The sequence below is a fragment of the Hyla sarda genome, chromosome 11 (assembly GCF_029499605.1).
Source record: "Hyla sarda isolate aHylSar1 chromosome 11, aHylSar1.hap1, whole genome shotgun sequence".
In the NCBI taxonomy this organism is placed as follows: Eukaryota; Metazoa; Chordata; class Amphibia; order Anura; family Hylidae; genus Hyla; species Hyla sarda.
In genome coordinates, this window is record NC_079199.1 from 63,355,380 (window position 1) to 63,374,690 (window position 19,311).

The 19,311-nt window shown below is 47.1% G+C and overlaps 1 protein-coding gene across 1 annotated transcript in view; it reads right to left on the reverse strand.

The window, feature by feature from the left end:
• GPR176 (G protein-coupled receptor 176) overlaps positions 1-19,311 on the reverse strand; it is a 316,627-nt gene that overhangs the window by 97,520 nt on the left and 199,796 nt on the right. Inside the window, exon 3 of the mRNA XM_056545150.1 lies at positions 9,538-9,790. Coding sequence (XP_056401125.1) covers positions 9,538-9,790 — 253 coding nt within the window. The remainder of the gene's footprint in view (positions 1-9,537; positions 9,791-19,311) is intronic.

Genomic DNA, 19,311 nt, shown 5'->3' on the forward strand with positions numbered 1-19,311 from the left:
CTTGTCATCCATGTCCACCCCCCCACTCCTGTCATTCATGTCCACCCCTCCACTCCTGTCATCCATGTCCACCCCTCCACTCCTGTCATCCATGTCCACCCCTCCACTCCTGTCATCCATGTCCACCCTTCCACTCTTGTCATCCATGTCCACCCCCCCACTCCTGTCATTCATGTCCACCCCCCACTCCTGTCATCCATGTCCACCCCTCCACTCCTGTCATCCATGTCCACCCCTCCACTCCTGTCATCCATGTCCACCCCCTACTCCTGTCATCCATGTCCACCCTCCACTCCTGTCATCCATGTCCACCCTCCACTCCTGTCATCCATGTCCACCCCCCACTCCTGTCATCCATGTCCACCCCCCACTCCTGTCATCCATGTCCACCCCCCACTCCTGTCATCCATGTCCACCCCTGTTACCTCTTCTTAACCCTCTCCACCCCCACTCCTGTCATCCATGTCCACCCCTCTGTTACCTCTTCTTAACCCTCTCCACCCCCACTGCTGTCATCCATGTCCACCCCCCCACTCCTGTCATCCATGTCCACCCCCCCACTCCTGTCATCCATGTCCAACCCCCCCACTCCTGTCATCCATGTCCACCCCCCACTCCTGTCATCCATGTCCACCCCCCACTCCTGTCATCCATGTCCACCCCCCCACTCCTGTCATCCATGTCCACCCCCCACTCCTGTCATCCATGTCCACCCCCCACTCCTGTCATCCATGTCCACCCCCCACTCCTGTCATCCATGTTCACCCCTCCACTCCTGTCATCCATGTCCACCCCTCCACTCCTGTCATCCATGTCCACCCCTCCACTCCTGTCATCCATGTCCACCCCTCCACTCCTGTCATCCATGTCCACCCCTCCACTCCTGTCATCCATGTCCACCCCCTACTCCTGTCATCCATGTCCACCCCCCCCACTCCTGTCATCCATGTCCACCCCTCTGTTACCTCTTCTTAACCCTCTCCACCCCCACTCCTGTCATCCATGTCCACCCCCCCACTCCTGTCTTCCATGTCCACCCCCCCACTCCTGTCATCCATGTCCACCCCTCCACTCCTGTCATCCATGTCCACCCCTCCACTCCTGTCATCCATGTCCAACCCTCCACTCCTGTCATCCATGTCCAACCCTCCACTCCTGTCATCCATGTCCACCCCCCACTCCTGTCATCCATGTCCACCCCCCACTCCTGTCATCCATGTCCACCCCCCACTCCTGTCATCCATGTCCACCCCCCACTCCTGTCATCCATGTCCACCCCCCACTCCTGTCATCCATGTCCACCCCTCTGTTACCTCTTCTTAACCCTCTCCACCCCCACTCCTGTCATCCATGTCCACCCCTCTGTTACCTCTTCTTAACCCTCTCCACCCCCACTGCTGTCATCCATGTCCACCCCTCTGTTACCCCTTCTTAACCCTCTCCACCCCCCACTCTTGTCATCTATGTCCACCCCCCCACTCCTGTCATCCATGTCCACCCCCCACTCCTGTCATCCATGTCCACCCCCCCACTCCTGTCATCCATGTCCACCCCCCCACTCCTGTCATCCATGTCCACCCCCCCACTCCTGTCATCCATGTCCAACCCCCCCACTCCTGTCATCCATGTCCACCCCCCACTCCTGTCATCCATGTCCAACCCCCCCACTCCTGTCATCCATGTCCACTCCCCACTCCTGTCATCCATGTCCACCCCCCACTCCTGTCATCCATGTCCACGTCCCCACTCCTGTCATCCATGTCCACCCCCCCACTCCTGTCATCCATGTCCACCCCTCTGTTACCCCTTCTTAACACTCTCCACCCCCCACTGCTGTCATGTCCACCCCCTGTCCATCCCTGTCACCCATGTTCACCCCCCCAATCTACCCCCTGTCACACATATCTACCCCCCAGTCTACCCCATCACCCATGTCCACCCCTATTAACCCCTCTGTCACCCCTGTCACCTCTTTTAACTGCTTGTCCACCCTCCTGTCATCTATGTCCACCTTGGCCATCCGTCTGTCACCCCTGTCCATTCCCGTCACACAAGTTCACCCCCCTGTCCACCCCTCTGACCACCCCCCAGTCTACACCTGTCACCCATGTCCACCCCCCTATTCACCCCTCTGTCACCCCTGTCCATTCCCCTGTTACACATGTTCACCCCTCTGACCACCCCCAGGCTACACCTGTCACCCATGTCCACCTCCTATTCACCCCTTTGTCACTCCTGTCTACCCCTCTTTTAACCGCTTGTCCACCCTCCTGTCACCCATGTCCACCTTGGCCATCCCCCTATCCACCCCTCTGTCACCCATGTTCATCCCCCATTGTCCACCCCTCTGATCACATCCTTGTCACCCATGTTCACCCCTCTGTCCCTTTGTCACCCCTGTCCCCACCTTGTCACCCCTGTCACCCATCTACACTCTTCTACACCCCTCTTTTACCCATCTACACCCCCCTATGCCCCATCACCCATGTACACTCCTCTGTCACCCATGTACACCTCTCTACACCCCTCTGTCACCCATGTGCACTCTTCTACACCCCTCTGTCAACCATGTTCACCCCTTTACACACCTGTCACCCATGTACACTCCTCTACACCCCTCTGCCACCCATGTACACTCCTCTACACACCTGTCACCCATGTACACTTCTCTACACCCCTCTGCCACCGATGTACACTCCTCTACACACCTGTCACCCATGTACACTCCTCTACACCCCTCGGCCACCCATGTACACCCCTCTACACCCCTCTGTCACCCATGTACACCCCTCTGTCACCCATGTACACCCCTCTGCCACCCATGTACACTCCTCTTCACCCCTCTGCCACCCATGTACACTCCTCTTCACCCCTCTAGCCTGGATCTCAGGCATGGAGCAGCAAATCGCCGATCAGATGGAGAGGAGGCAGAAAGGGACCCTCCCCCAGTCCTCTCAGCTGTTTGGGATGCCGCGATTTCACAACGGCGTCCCTAACAGCCCGACTTACTGACGGGAACCATTTACTTTCACTTTAGACGCGGTGATCAACTTTGATTGCCGCATCTAAGGGGTTAATGCCGGGCATCACCTCGGTGATGTCCGGCATTAGACATGGGTCCTGATGGCTGATTGCCGCCAGGACCACCCGGCTATGAGGTGGGGTCAGCCCGTGACCCTGCGTCATTGTAGGGGAGTGGGACCAGGGCATACAGGTACGCCCTTGGTTCCCAAGGTAGAAAAAGTCTCATGTCCAACAGTACAGAAAAACCTATACCCTACAGTGTGGGGCGGTATTATATTTAGGGTACAGTGTGTGGCAGTATTATATTCAGGGTACAGTGTGTGGCAGGATTATATTCAGGGTACAGTGTGGGGCAGTATTATATTTAGGGTACAGTGTGGGGCGGTATTATATTTAGGGTACAGTGTGTGGCAGTATTATATTTAGGGTACAGGGTGTGGCAGTATTATATTCAGGGTACAGTGTGTGGCAGGATTATATTCAGGGTACAGTGTGTGGCAGGATTATATTTAGGGTACAGTGTGGGGCGGTATTATATTTAGGGTACAGTGTTTGGCAGTATTATATTTAGGGTACAGTGTCTGGCAGGATTATAATGATTACCGTCTTCATACAGAGTATGAGGATCTAGTGATAAATTTAGGAGCCTATGATGTGCAGGCATCAGACTCTGCAGAGAAAATGGAGCTGGAAGAAGACCTGGCGTCTGGACCGTATGAGGAAGAAAAGGAAAGACAACAGAGAAGACGTCACTCAGGGCACTGATATTACTGTGTATTCTCCTGACTGTCCCATCAGAGCTGTAGTCACTTGTAAGTTCTGCAGTGATGATGGGTAAAACTGTACCCCAATCTGTGGCTCTTCAGCTGTTACAGAACTACAACTCCCAAATTCCTGGGCTCTCCAGACATAATGGGAGTTTTAGCTTTCCAACAGCCGGAGAGCCACTTGAACCAAGGTGATTGGTGGGGGTCCCAGCAGTCTGACCTCCACCAAAAAAAATTGGCAGCTTATTCTAAAATGCCAGGCTTATTTTTTGTCCCAGTCTGGCCTTTGCCTGGGGGGGGGGGGGGGGGGGGGTTAGGGAGCTCTGAGGCAATTTTTTGCATCAGGGCCCTGTGGTTTCTAGCTATGCCCCTGCTGGTGCTTGTGGGTTCTGGGGGTCTGATTGGGACCTTCATGGGTTGATGCTATCTTGATGGCCAGAGGTCCCTTACCTCGGGAATTGTGGTGTTTTAATATAAGTAAGGTTTTTATAGTGCCCTTTTTTTTTATTTGAGCCCCTGCCCTCCAGAATGTCTGTGCACGTCCCTGCTGGTGGAAGATTACAGTGAGTTCCCCGCTACAAATATGAGCCGCAGCAAATTTTCTGCCGCAGCTCAAACTCCTAGCGGGAGACTCAGTGTAATCCGCCGTCAGTGTGAATGTAACCTAAAAACACTACACTAACATAAAATAAAGAGTAAAACCCTACATATACACACGTACACTGCCCCCCCCACCATCCCAATAAAAATGAAAAACGTATTGTACGGCAGTGTTTCTAAGATGGAGCCTCCAGCTGTTGCAAAACAAAAACTCCCAGCATTTCTGGACAGCAATTGACTGTCCAAGCATGCTGGTAGTTTAGCAACAGCTGGAGGCACCCTGTTTGGGAATCACTGGCGTAGAATACCCCTATGTCCACCCCTATCCCTAATTCAGGTCTCAAATGCACATGGCGCTCTCACTTTGGAGCCCTGTCGTATTTCAAGGTAACAGAATAGGGTCACATATGGGGTATCGCCGTACTCGGGAGAAATTGCCTAACAAATTTTGGGGGGCTTTTTCTCCTTTTACCCCTTATGAAAAGGAACAGTTGGGGTCTACTCCAGCATGTTAGTGTAAAAAAATAAAAAAATTTCTCTAACATGCTGGTGTTGCCCTATACTTTTCATTTTCACAAGAGGTAAAAGGGAAAAACGCCCCCCAAAATTTGTAACGCAATTTCTCCCGAGTATGGAGATACCCCACATGTGGGCGCAAAGTGCTCTGGGGGCACACAACAAGGCCTAGAAGGGACAGTGGCCATGTACATTTGAGGTGATTTGCACAGGGGTGGCTGATTGTTACAGCGGTTCTGACAAACGCAAAAAAAAAAACAAACCCACATGTGACCCCATTTTGGAAACTACACCCCTCACGGAATGTAATAAGGGGTCCACAGGTGTCTGACGGATCTTTGGAACAGGGGTCCGTGAAAATGAAAAATTTTGCACAGCCCACTGTTCCAAAGATCTGTCAGACACCAGTGGGGGGTAAATGCTCACTGTACCCCTCATTACATTCTGTGAGGGGTCTAGTTTCCAAAATGGTATGCCATGTGAATTTTTTTCTGCTGTCCATAGGGGCTTCCTAAATGCGACATGCCCCCCGAGCTAAATTTGCTCTCAAAAAGCCAAATATGACACCTTCTCTTCTGAACATTGTAGTTCGCCCGCAATGCACTTCAGGTCCACTTATAGGGTACCTCCATACTCAGAAGAGATGGGGTTACAAATTTTGGGGGGTCTTTTCTGCTATTAACCCTTGCAAAAATGTGAAATTTGGGGGGAAACCCACATTTTAGTGAAAATTTTTTTTTTTTTTTTACATATGCAAAAGTCGTGAAACACCTGTGGGGTATTAAGGCTCACTTTATCCCTTGTTACGTTCCTCAAGGGGTCTAGTTTCCAAAATGGTATGCCATGTGTTTTTTTTTGCTGTCCTGGCACCATAGGGGCTTCCTAAATGCAACATGCCCCCCGAGCAAAATTTGCTCTCAAAAAGCCAAATATTATTCCTTCTCTTCTGAGCATTGTAGTTCGTCCGCAGTGCACTTCAGGTCCACTTATGGGGTACCTCCAAGAGATGGGGTTACAAATTTGGGGGGGTCTTTTCTGCTATTAACCCTTTAAAAATGTGAAATTGGGGGGAAAACCAACATTTTAGTGAAAAAAAATTTTTTTTTTTTTTTACATATGCAAAAGTCGTGAAACACCTGTGGGGTATTAAGGCTCACTTTATTCCTTGTTATGTTCCTCAAGGGATCTAGTTTCCAAAATGGTATGCCATGTGTTTTTTTTTGCTGTTCTGGCACCATAGGGGCTTCCTAAATGCGACATGCCCCCCAAAAACCATTTCAGAAAAACGTACTCTCTAAAATCCCCTTGTCGTTCCTTCCCTTCTGAGCCCTCTACTGCGCCCACCGAACACTTTACATAGACATATGAGGTATGTCCTTACTCGAGAGAAATTGGGCTACAAATATAAGTATACATTTTCTCCTTTTACCCCTTGTAAAAATTCAAAAATTGGGTCTACAAGAACATGGGAGTGTAAAAAATGAAGATTTTTAAATTTTCTCCTTCACTTTGCTGCTTTTCCTGTGAAACACCTAAAGGGTTAAAACATTTACTGAATGTCATTTTGAATACTTTGGGGGGTGCAGTTTTTATAATGGGGTGATTTATGGGGTATTTCTAATAGGAAGACCCTTCAAATCCACTTCAAACCTGAACTGGTCCCTGAAAAATTGTGAGTTTGAAAATTTTGTGAAAAATTGGAAAATTGCTGCTGAACTTTGAAGCCCTCTGGTGTCTTCCAAAAGTAAAAACTGATCAATTTTATGATGCAATCATAAAGTAGACATATTGTATATGTGAATCAAAAAAAAAATATTTGGAATATCCATTTTCCTTACAAGCAGAGAGCTTCAAAGTTAGAAAAATGCAACATTTTCAAGTTTTTTCATCAAATTTGGGGATTTTTCACCAAGAAAGGATGCAAGTTACCATAAAAATTTACCACTATGTTAAAGTAGAATATGTCACGAAAAAACAATCTCAGAATCAGAATGATAAGTAAAAGCATTCCAGAGTTATTAATGTTTAAAGTGACAGTGGTCAGATTTGCAAAAAAGGGCTTCGTCCTAGAGGTGAAAATGGGCTCCGTCCTTAAGGGGTTAAACTGATATAATAATTAATTAAAATACTATAGGTAGGTATATACACAATCATGTGTATATAGAATACGTATTCCTCAAGGCTGGGCTTGATTATAGTATATTTTATAACAGCTTGTATATCAAAAATAAATATTAAAGAAATGTGTATATATATATATGTACAATATGTGTATGTGAAAAATGTAAAAATATAATAGGATTCGGTCTGTATATATTAATTAGTTTTTATTTATAAAAATATATATAATATAAAAATATTGATTATTAGCTTGCTGCACCCTCTGCAGGGCCCTTGCTCGGGGCAGTATAGGCTATTTATAAAATAAAGTAAAATAAAATAAAATAATGGGATAACAATTAAAAGAATAGGCCAAAACTACCAACTTGGTACTGGTATCTTCTTAGTACAATAGTGAATCGATATACAGTTAGTATATAATGCAACAAAGTATATAGTTAGTATAAAGCAACAAAGTTCCTTAGACACTCATTGGGGATACAGTGGTAGTTTCTGTATCTATGCATGTAGGAAAAACGTTTTCCAAAATGGTAAAATTGTGTATTGTGTATTGTTGGTGCACAGCACCACTCACCGCCCTGTTCCTGTGAGGTCCCGATAGCTTGTAGACGGAGCTGGCACAGAAGCACCGACCCTGGGGAAAAAGACCCGTCTCCGGGGACCTGTACGTAGTTCTCCGCTGTTCCCGATACTCTGACTGGCACAGCTGGCGTCATGCCTATAGCTGGTGAATGTCAGGGATCTGGAGAGATGTGTAGGAGCTGAGGTGGATAGGAACTTGCGGGAGTGGCTGCCGGTGTGCTCCTGTATTAGCAAACATGCAGCAGTGGGTCTCAGTTAGCGAACCTCCAGCTGTTGCAAATGGTAAATTTTTCCTGTTGGTGTATGGCCTGAATGATCCAATATTATTCAGGTTAGACGCGTTTTGAGGTAGCGCTGTACCTCTTTTTCAATAAAATACGTTAACAGGGCTGATCCCTGTGAAATGCACCCTCTTGTTATGGCATTAGTATGTCCCAAACAGACAGATGTAAATTTGCTTAAACCAATATAATAATTAAGTAAAACGTATTAACAGGGCTGATCCCTGTGAAATACACCCCCTTATAAGGAGCTACTATGTCCCCAAACAGACAGATGTAAACGGTGTTTACTTAAACCAATATAATAATTAAGTAAAACGTTTAACAGGGCTGATCCCTGTGAAATGCACGCTAGGGCGCTACTATGTCCCAAATGGACAGATGTAAACAGTGTTTGCAAAGTAAAGTGCTATGCTGTGTTTAGGGCACTTTGCACATGTATTGTTATCATACAAGTCTGCTGCAGCACAGCTTTGCTCAGTTCCCTGCTTGTTGTGTTTTTCTTTTGCAAGAGCCTTCAAAAAGGCTTGCTCTGTTTTGTGATACATGATAAGGCTTGTGTATGAATGGACAGGAGTTCCCCTTATGAACAGCCCACACACACACCGGCTGGGGATGAGCACTTCTTATGAGCTTTCAAAAAGGCTTGGTGGGCTTTGTCGTACATGATGAGGCTTGTGTATAAATCGACAGGAGGTCCCCTTATGAACAGCCCCCACACACACACAAAGACTGGGGATGAGCATTTCTTATGAGCCTTCAAAAATGCTTGCTGGGCTTTGTGGTACAAAATGAGGCTTGTGTACAGACTGAGTGCAGAGCGCAGCATATGCAATCTTAGAGCTGTGTAAAACTGCCCTCCCTCCTTGCTGACACCTATTGGCCCTTCGGGCTGATTGACATGTAAGCCAACAAATCATATGATAACCTGGGGTAATCTTGTGATATGCTGGTCACCTGACATGATGCCACCGCCCCATGATCCTCCAGCTTCCTCTTGGTGAAAAAACACCATGCTTTTTATGTATTTTCCATGCTTTTACCAATTAGCTCAAACCAAAATGGTAAAAGTTTGTGAATTCTGCAAGCCAAGCAAAATGCAAAGTTTGGGTCGAATCTGGGTTTGCCATGGTCTGCTCGCTCATCTCTACTTGTAATACTTTATTAATATCTTGATATATACTCATAGCTAACTGATATTCATTTCTACATATTATTGTTTTGTGTGTTACTCGTTAATGTTTATTATCTAATGCCAATAAATATGCATATTTTAATAATATCTGTGCATTATTGAGAATTGAAAACTGCCTCCTTAGTGTTAAAGTCATCTCATCAAAACAAACTTAATTTCTGAGGAAATAATCATCTCAGATGTGAATTGTATCGTTTATATTTGTCTGCAATTCACCAGGTCATAAGTTTCAGAATTTTTGATAGTTTTCATTAATTTTAATTTTGTATCATTAAAAAGTTTTATGACCATATTTCATAATTCATAATTGAGTTTTGCTGCCAATATTTCAATCAAAGGTTACGTTTCAACTTGTTTACCTATTAATAAAAGCATAATTTAGCTAGTAAAAATAGAATAAATTAACTAAGTAACTTTAAAAATTATATACATTATAAAAGCCTGTATTTACCTATCCAAAGCGATGGCAGTGAAACTGAGGATGGTCACAGAGCAGAAGACTTTGTGCAAGAATTTAATGGTCTTACAAAAAATTAGAGTGTAAATCCACCAGCAACAATGTGGGCTGGCACTGAGCACAATGTCAAAAGGCACACACACCAAACTGGCACAGATACCAGAGCAAGCCAGATTTTTCATAAAGCGGTTGGTCGCAGATTTTAGGACAGTTGTTCTGCAGGTTGACCACAGTACAATGATGTTACCTAAAAGACAAAAGTGAAAAGCATATAATGATTTTGCAATTCAAAGTAATAAAGGGTTATAATACTATTTGTGTCAAGTATATATTAGTTGAACTTACAGGGTCTGAAAGTTGGGACCCCTCAATTTCTAGAAATTTTTTTTTTCAGTAAAAAGCTGCTCTCATTCAACCACTTAAGTACAAACGGCAAACCTGTATGCCCTTGTCCTGCTCCCCTTACACTATAAATACTACAAAGGGTTGTGGGTGGCTTACACTATAAAATACAATGTATACCGAGGTCACTGTGTTCCACGATACACTTTGTGCCAAAAAACAAACTGAGAATTTACACGACTGGATACAGCCCTCTAAGTATGCATATACTACTAAATGTACTACAAAAATAAAAATATATAAATAACTGATATGGCTAGTTTTACTTCCAGCATGTCCTTGCCATCCTGCAGCAAGATCAGATAGCGACAAGCAGTACTCTCCGGAGCCGCAGACTAACATTTTGGGCCAGACGCATGTCCGTGCCAGTCTGCAAGCATTAAGAAGAATGGCTCTTTACATCGCTGTATTACTATCCAAATCGCATATCTCCTCTTAAAGCTTTGGGTACCTCACTCTATTTGCCTGCTGTTGGGTGGTGAGTGGTGCAGTGCACCAACTATCTCATATGTTTATATAGGCCTAAAGGGTAGGGGATAAGATGTCAGATCGCCAGGGTCCCGCTGCTGGGGACCCCCGGGATCAGCACTGTGGCACTCCGCTATCATTACTGCACAGATCGAGTTCACTCTGTGCGTCATGACGGGCGATACAGGGGACAGAGCAGCGTGACATCATGGCCCCGCCCCTCGTGACATCACGGCCCGCCCCCTTAATGCACGTCTATGGCGGGGGCATGACGACCGCCAAGCCCCCTCACATAGACTTGTATTGAGGGGGCGGGCCGTGACGTCACGAGGGGCGGAGCCATGACATAACGATGCTTTGGCCCCTGTATTGCCCGTCATTACGTGCAGAGCGGCGATTCCCGGGGGTCCCCAGCAGTGGTCCCCTGGCGATCTGACATCTTATCCTCTATCCTTTGCATAGGGGATAAGATGTCTAGGGGCGGAGTACCCCTTTAACTTGCCTATCTGATTACATCATAGACTGTATCCAAAGAGTATATATACATTTTTATGCAGGCAGTCTTTCATTGGAATTAATACTGATTTTTATCATCTTTTTACTCTCATCATTTATTGCTAATTCATATGTATGTATCTCGTCTGTGGCAAGGGCCCTGCTATAGACGTGACTTTCAATGAATAGTTTACTAAATATTTAAAGTAAATTAGCCATATCAGTTATTTATGTATTTTTATTTTTGTAGTACGTTTAGTAATATATGTAGTCAACCTTCTCCATTAAAAAAAAAAAATTATTAATTGAACCGCACGGTCAATGGCGTATACACAACAAAATACCAAAGTCCAAAATTGTGTATTTTTGGTCACTTTATATATCCTAAAAATGTTTTTTATAAAAGGTTGTAAAGTCCCATCAAAAGAAAAATGGTACCAATAAAAGCTAGAGATCACAGCACAAAAAATATGGCCTCATATAGCCCGTATGTGGAAAAATAAAAAAGTTATAGGAGTCTGAAGAAACAACAAATCACGTAATATGATGAGGTTATACGTAAACCAATATTTAAACCTTACAGATCACATTAAGTAGAAAAAAGGTGCCATAAAATATAACTTTTCATCTAGATGGTTAAAACTACACCAAAATAATAAGATATAGGTGTGTGTCATAACGTGATACTTTAACAAACAAAAAGAGAAAAGGGGGATATAAATGCAATTCCCCAGTCAATCACACTCAAAGATCCTTAATTCTGTACACCATATATAAATAATCTTAACCCCTTACTATGAACCCAACGCATTTCTGTTCAATCAAAACTTCATCAGTGGTATAGAATAAGCAAAGGCTAATGAATATATAAGTAATTTCTCCACAAAAAGGTGTCAGAAAAGATAATTATTTACACACAAGCAGCAGTAGGCCCAGATCTAAGTACAATAAGAACATCATAAAGAAATATACACTTCATGAATGTGTAATTCCCCTGCAGGATTGATAGCCTGCCAATTGGACGATACCAGATACTAGGGAATACATTGGTGGGTTCTTCTCCTCCTATAAGTCTTTGATAAGACAATGTAAGTCATCCACACTAGAAAGAAAGAACAACAATAGGGGCAGCATTCAGTAAAGGAATATGAAATCGGTGCCTACCCTTTCCGAAGCACAGTATTAAGAATGTAGTACTCACGTGGGAGAGTAAAGGGCCATACATCTGCTGCCTATATTAGAGTACCGTATGATTAGTATTGAATAGGTCAGAATGACCAAGGACAGAGAGACTGCTATACTGATGAAAACAACAAAGCAGTACTTACTGGAATTGGATATGGTGCCAAACGTAGCTCTGTGGCAGAGAGCCCATCTGATGCCGGGGAGCGCACGCTGGCCCTGATTTACTAAGAGTGGAGTGTAGGCTTCTTTGTGGGTTTTAATTTTCTACAATTTTTTTCCACGCTATCTGCTAAGGTTTCCCTACATTTTGCACTTTTCCCTACATTTTGCTTTTTTTACACAGGCTCCGATCTGTTGGATTTTCCTCAAATCCACCAAATTTTTTGTGTAAACCTTAGTAAATATGTTGGGTTTTTGTGAAAATGTCAGGAACACACCCCTTTTGGTGGCCATGCCCTTTTCCAGATGGCCATGCCCCTTTTCCAGATGACCATGCCCCTTTTCTTTTTGGGGTATTTTTTTCAGTAAAATGAAGAGTTAGTCAGGTTTTTTCAATTCTGGCGCAAACAGAATTTCTGGCGCACAACCCGACAAGACTTGTCGGGTATGCAATAGTAAATGAGGGCCGCTATGTGTGTGCACCGGCATCTCTTAAATAGCACAGCGTTTCCGGTGTTCCATCATGTGAGCGACTACCACATGACGCTGAAAAAGGGAGCGACTCAGTGCTGGAGCCGAAAAGCTCCAAATATACCGAGTGGTGACAGGGAGTGCTGTCTATAGGTATGTATTGTAATACAACTGATTTTATAGCCAGAGCATTACCAGGGACAACAAGTTTACATAAGCAACTAACAATGTAACATAATAACTAAAATCCTGATAGATATGGTTAAGCTAAATGTTAAATAAAATTATTATATTTTATAGATAGGATAATTAGATTGGGAAATACAATAATATTGAAAGCTTGTAAAGTATAATGACATAGAAAGTTTGTGAGAGGTATGGATACTGAATAGTACTAGAGTTAGATATCTATAATTATGATGATGTAGTCAGTGAAAGAAAATTATTATTAGGGTGGACTAGTTAAATAGTTGGACACAACAAAACTATTATATGGTACCTATATAATTCCAATGAACTGTGTCAAGAGGGCCATTTGGGGTACTGAAAGCACCACAATTTTATATATCTGAAGATAATAGCCTGCGGATCTGCAAGAGAAGTGGACACCCCCTCCCTAACAGAAAAATAGGAGTCGGAAGAAGACATATTTAACCTCTTCAGGACGAAGAGCGTATGTATACGCCCTGCATCCTGAGTCCTTAAGGACGGAGGGCATACGGATACGCCCCTGGGAATTTCAGTCCCCGCCGCTAGCCTGTCGGGAACCGGACCGGGATGACTGCTGATATCTATCAGTAGGCATCCCGTGCATATGCCCAGGGGGGTCCTGAGACCCCCCCATGTCGACGATCGCAGGAAATCGCCGGTCAATTCAGACCAGCGAATTTTGGCAGATCCGGGTCATACCGGTGACCCAGTGACCCGGAAAATCAGGGGGATCTTGGACACCCCCGGTCCCCATGAAGGGATAGGAGTTAGGTGGCAGGGGTACCACCCCTTCTATCCCTGCTATTGGTCGTCAAGAAGCGACGACCAATAGCAGGTCGGGGGCAGGGGGGTTAAAGTTCGGGTCCCCCGTCCTGCACACCGACTGTAATCCGGGCAGAACGGGGGAACTGTAGCGTGACCGGCGGCGCCAGCGGTGGAGGTCCCTTACCTGACCGGTGGCGATGGGCGGCGATGACATGCGGCTCCCTCGTGGCTTCCTGGTGAAGACTACAGAAGCCAGTGAGTAGTTGCCTAGCAACATCTGGGGGGGGGCTAAAGTTTGGATACCACTATACAGTGGTCTCTAAACTGTAGCCCTCCCCCCAGATGTTGCAAAACTACAACTCCCAGCATGCCCAGACAGCCGTTTGGGCATGCTGGGATTTGTAGTTTTGCAAGATTTAGAGGGCTGCAGTTTGGTGATCACTGTGCAGTGGTCTCTAAACTGTGGCCCTCCAGATCTTGCAAACTACAACTCCCAGCATGCCCACACAGCAATTTGCTGTCTGGGCATGCTGGGATTTGTAGTTTTGCAACATCTGGAGGGCCACAGTTTGGAGATCACTGTGCAGTGGTCTCTAAACTGCAGCCCTCCAGATGTTGCAAAACTGCAAATGTATGCCCAAACAGCTGTCGGCATGCTGGGAGTTGTAGTTGCGTACCTCCAGCTGTTGCATAAATCTCCCAGCATGCTCTTCGGTGTTCAGTACATGCTGGGAGTTGTAGTGCCTCCAGCTGTTGCAAATGTACAACAAATGTAGCCTGTATTGCTTAGTGTACTTGCTTTTATAGTTACCAGATACCACCTCCCTTCCCATACACACACCTATCATGCATATACACATTATACATACACACACCAAACTTACACATGCCTATCATACATATGCACACCTATAATACATATCATACATATACACATGGAGCTTCCTCCAGTGCCCCTACCTGACTGAGAGAACATGTTCCTTTATCCAGTTCCGCTGCCACCCGGCCATCCTCAGGTGTTGCATAAATGTTGAGGGACATCACAGGCTGTTGATGGCCCTCCTTCCTGCCCCAGTGACAGAAGCGCAAGACTTGAGATTCTCTGTATGATGTCTTTGGTTCCTTGTGTCCTTCACTTTGTGGGTCCCAGCCCCACGATGCTCTGTTTCTGTGACCCCTGATGCACGCTTGCTTGTTATATAGTTGTTCTACCTCGTTTGTCTTAATTCCTGCCCCCCTATGTTGCCTGTGATTACTTGTAGTTTGGTGACTCCTAACTTGTCCGACTAGGTCAGAGATAGACGTTTACCTGTCATTCAGCCCTCTCCCTTATAGGACTGCTATATTTTTGCCTCCGTGACGGGATTCGAACCCGTGACCAGCCACATCCCAGGCAGTAGCCCTGCTTACTAGGTTACCGTCTTCTCTGGACATTCCTTCCTGAAACCTATCATGTAACCTTAGTCTTGCCAAGCCTTGCTCATCACCCTTGATTCCCCACACCTGGTACTTCCCTATATATGTCCAGCCCCTTGCACTCTAGCTTGCTGATTATTGAGCTCCTGAGCCTTGATCAAGCGTCTCCTCATCTGCTGCTCTTGCTACTACTGAAGTCCACTACTGACCAGGAATTGCCTACCGACTACTCTTCTGCTTTGTCCCTACTTACTGAACTGCTACCACCGTTGCCATCTGGATTGTCTGACCACGCTTACTGCTGCCTGCCCTGACTCACTGCCTGCCTACTGACTACGCCTCTGCCAGACTTCCTGCACTTACTACCTGCCTGTGGTCCTTGCTACTGGGCTCCACTCCTACCTCCAGCCAGCGGTCCTCTGACTCAGGTGAGCCTGTAGGATTGTTACAGAATAATCAGCCTCACTATGGAGTCTGCAATGGCCACTCTGCGTAAGCAGGTCTCCGAACTTCAATAATTTGGCACTACATATCAGGAGAAATTTGCCCAGCTCCAAGGCATAGTCCAAAGCCAACAGAGGGAGATTATTGAACTACAGAGGCAACTCCTGGATGTCCGCGGCGCATCCGCAGACACCCGCATGCCACTCCCATCAAGATTCAGCGGCGACAGACGCCAGTATCGGGGGTTTCTAAACCAATGCCGCATCTATTTTCAAATGTACCCGCCCCCTTCACCACCGAGAAAAAGAAGGTGCTATTTGTGGTCAATCTCCTGACGGATGAAGCATTAGCATGGGCATCACCATACGTAGAGACTAACAGTCACCTCCTGGACAACCTTAACAATTTCATCACCGCCATGAGCCAAGTCTTCGATGACCCCAACCGCTGTGCGACAGCCGAGGCGCGACTACATGGTCTGCGGCAAGGGAGACGCTCCGTTGCCGAATACACCGCCAAGTTACGCCGTTGGGTCACGGACACCACCTGGAACCCAGCAGCACAGAGAAGCCAATTCCGGCGAGGCCTGTCCGAATTAATAAAGGACGAACTCGCCAGAGTTGAGGCCCCGGACGATCTGGATGACTTCATTCAGTTATACATCCGGATAGATCAAAGACTCTCCGAGAGGAAAAAAGAAAGACTCTGGTCCTCGGACCACAGACCCACTTACTCCTTCTCTTCCACCGCCCAGCGCGACCCCCAGTCAGTAACTGAACCTATGCAGGTCGACGCTCTACGTAGGTCTCTATCCACAGCTGAGAAGGAGAGAAGGCTGGCCGAAAACCTCTGCCTCTACTATGGGGAGCCAGGTCATTTTGCCATCAAATGTCCTCATAAGATCCAAAAGACTATTGCCGTCACAGAGCTAAAGGAGCAACTACAGACTCCAACTCTGCCTGCAGCCCCCGAAAATAACAACACGGCGGCTCATGGATCCCACTTCATCGTCCCCATCCTCATCGACATTGAGGGGCGACAACTTCCCTGTTCAGCGATGTTACACTCCGGGGCAGGAGGCAACTTCATGGATTTAACCTTCGCCCGCGAAAATAACATTCCACTGACAATCAAGGCAGCCCCCGTTGACCTGGAAACCGTTGACGGATCCCCACTCTCCTCGGGGCCGGCCACTCACGAGACCACCGAACTACAACTCCTCATAGAACCAGATCACTGTGAAAAGATCCACTTCTCTCTGATCGCCTCCCCGAAGTTTCCAGTGATCTTAGGCATCCCATGGTTGGCCACCCACAACCCCTCGGTGGACTGGGAAACCCGCTGCATATGATTCCCGTACGAGTTCTGCTCGCTTAATTGCTCCCACAAACCCGTCCTTCCACCCGAAGACACCAACATCTCAAAACTATCGGTCAAGGATCTGCTACCCCCTCAATACCGCGAGTTCCAGGATGTCTGCGAAAAGAAAAACACAGACAAGCTGCCACCACACCGACCCTACGACTGCCCTATAGAACTGTTGCCTGGGGCCGAAATACCCTTTTGCAGTATCTACTCCCTCTCAGAGCCTGAACTCAAGGCTCTGAAAGAGTACCTGGACGAGGACCTGAGGAAGGGGTTCATCCGGCCCTCCACCTCCCCTGCCGGAGCCCCCTTTTTCTTTGTAGAGAAAAAAGACTCCTCCCTGTGTCCATCCATGGACTACAGAAAGCTTAACGACATAACCGTAAAAAAACGGTACCCGCTCCCACTGATTTCAGAACTCCTTGAGAGACTCCGGTCAGCGAAGATCTTCACTAAACTTGACCTTCGAGGGGCCTACAACCTCGTCCGAATCCACCCTGGGGACGAATGGAAGACAGCTTTCCGGACACGCTATGGTCACCTAGTCATGCCTTTCGGACTCTGCAATGCTCCTGCCACATTCCAGCACTTCATTAACGACGTCCTCAGGGACATGCTGGATCTCTTTGTAGTCGTTTACCTGGACGACATCTTGATCGTCTCTGAAGACCTCGAGCAGCACCGAGAACACGTCTGCAGGGTACTGCAGAAACTCCAACAGAACTCTCTCTACATCAAGCTAGAGAAATGCGAGTTTGAGCGAACCACCACTCAGTTCCTCGGATACATCCTTTCCCCAGAGGGCATAAGTATGGACCCTGGGAAGGTCCAAGCTGTGATGAACTGGCCCGTTCCAAAAAACGAGAAGGAGATACAAAGATTCATTGGCTTCGCCAACTTCTATCGGAAGTTTATCCGGAACTTCTCCAAGGTCATAGCACCAATCACCCAACTCACCAAGAAGGCAGTCCCCTTCTCCTGGATATCCGAGGCCCAGGAGGCCTTCACCAAGCTGAAACTCCTCTTCACTTCTGCCCCAATCCTAATCCACCCGAACCCCGAGCTCCCATTTACAGTCGAAGTGGATGCATCAGACTCTGCGGTGGGGGCAGTTTTGTCACAACGGACAGGGGAGAGGATGCTATTACACCCGTGTGCATTTTTCTCCCGCCAGATGTCCCCCTCCGAGAAGAACTATGACATCGGGAACAAAGAACTACTGGCAATCAAGGATGCCTTCTCCAAGTGGAGACACCTGCTGGAGGGAGCCACCAAGCCCATAATCGTACTAACTGACCACAAGAACCTCGAGTTCATCCGCAGCGCTAAGAGACTCTCAGCCAGACAGGCCAGATGGAGCCTATTCTTTTCCCGCTTCAACTTTCTCATCACCTATCGCCCCGGATCAAAAAACGGCAAGGCTGACGCCCTCTCCATAATGTTTTCCGAGCCCTCACAGAGTAACAAGGGCCAAGATAACATCTTACCCGAGAGAAGGGTCTTAGGGGCCACCTATTCTAAAGATCTCCTGGGCACAATCAAAGAAGGATATGAAAATGACCCCTTCCTCGCCCACCCCACAGGGAATATCAGCCTTACGTTTAAGAACGGCCATTGGTTTCATCAGGACCTACAACTATATGTACCAGAAATCGCACGGCTCGAAGTGCTCAAACTCAACCATGACTCCAAGCTGGCCGGCCATTTTGGCACAAGAAAGACCCAGGAGCTTCTCTCCCGCTCCTTCTGGTGGCCAACATACAAGGAGGACATCAAGAGGTACATCTCATCGTGCGCGGTCTGTGCCCGCAATAAGACTCCTCTTTCCTCTCCCGTGGGTCTGTTACAACCCCTCCCTATTCCCTCCCGCCCCTGGGGCTCGATCTCCATGGACTTTGTGGTAGACCTTCCTCCTTTAAAAAGGGATGAACACCATCCTGGTCGTGGTCGACCGTCTCACCAAGATGGCCCATTTCATCCCCTACAAAGGCATACTCACCGCCAAACAGACGGCCGATCTAATTCTCAGAGAGGTCTTCAGGCTGCATGGGATCCCGGACGAAGTGGTCTCCGACCGAGGCGTACAATTTGCCTCAAAGTTCTGGAAGAACTTCTGCCTGGCGCTCGGGGTTAAAGTAAACCTGTCCTCCGCTTTCCACCCTCAGTCAAACGGGCAGACTGAGAGAACTAATCAGACCCTAGAGCAGTACCTACGCTGTTTCAGCTCCCACCTGCAGGCTGACTGGCTTGACCATCTCCCCACGGCCGAGTTCGCCTACAACAATGCTGAGCACAGCTCAACCAAGCACAGCCCCTTCTTTGCTAACACAGGCTCACACCCGGTATTCATTCCCCACCTGCCCGTCGCCTCCACCCTCCCAGCAGTGG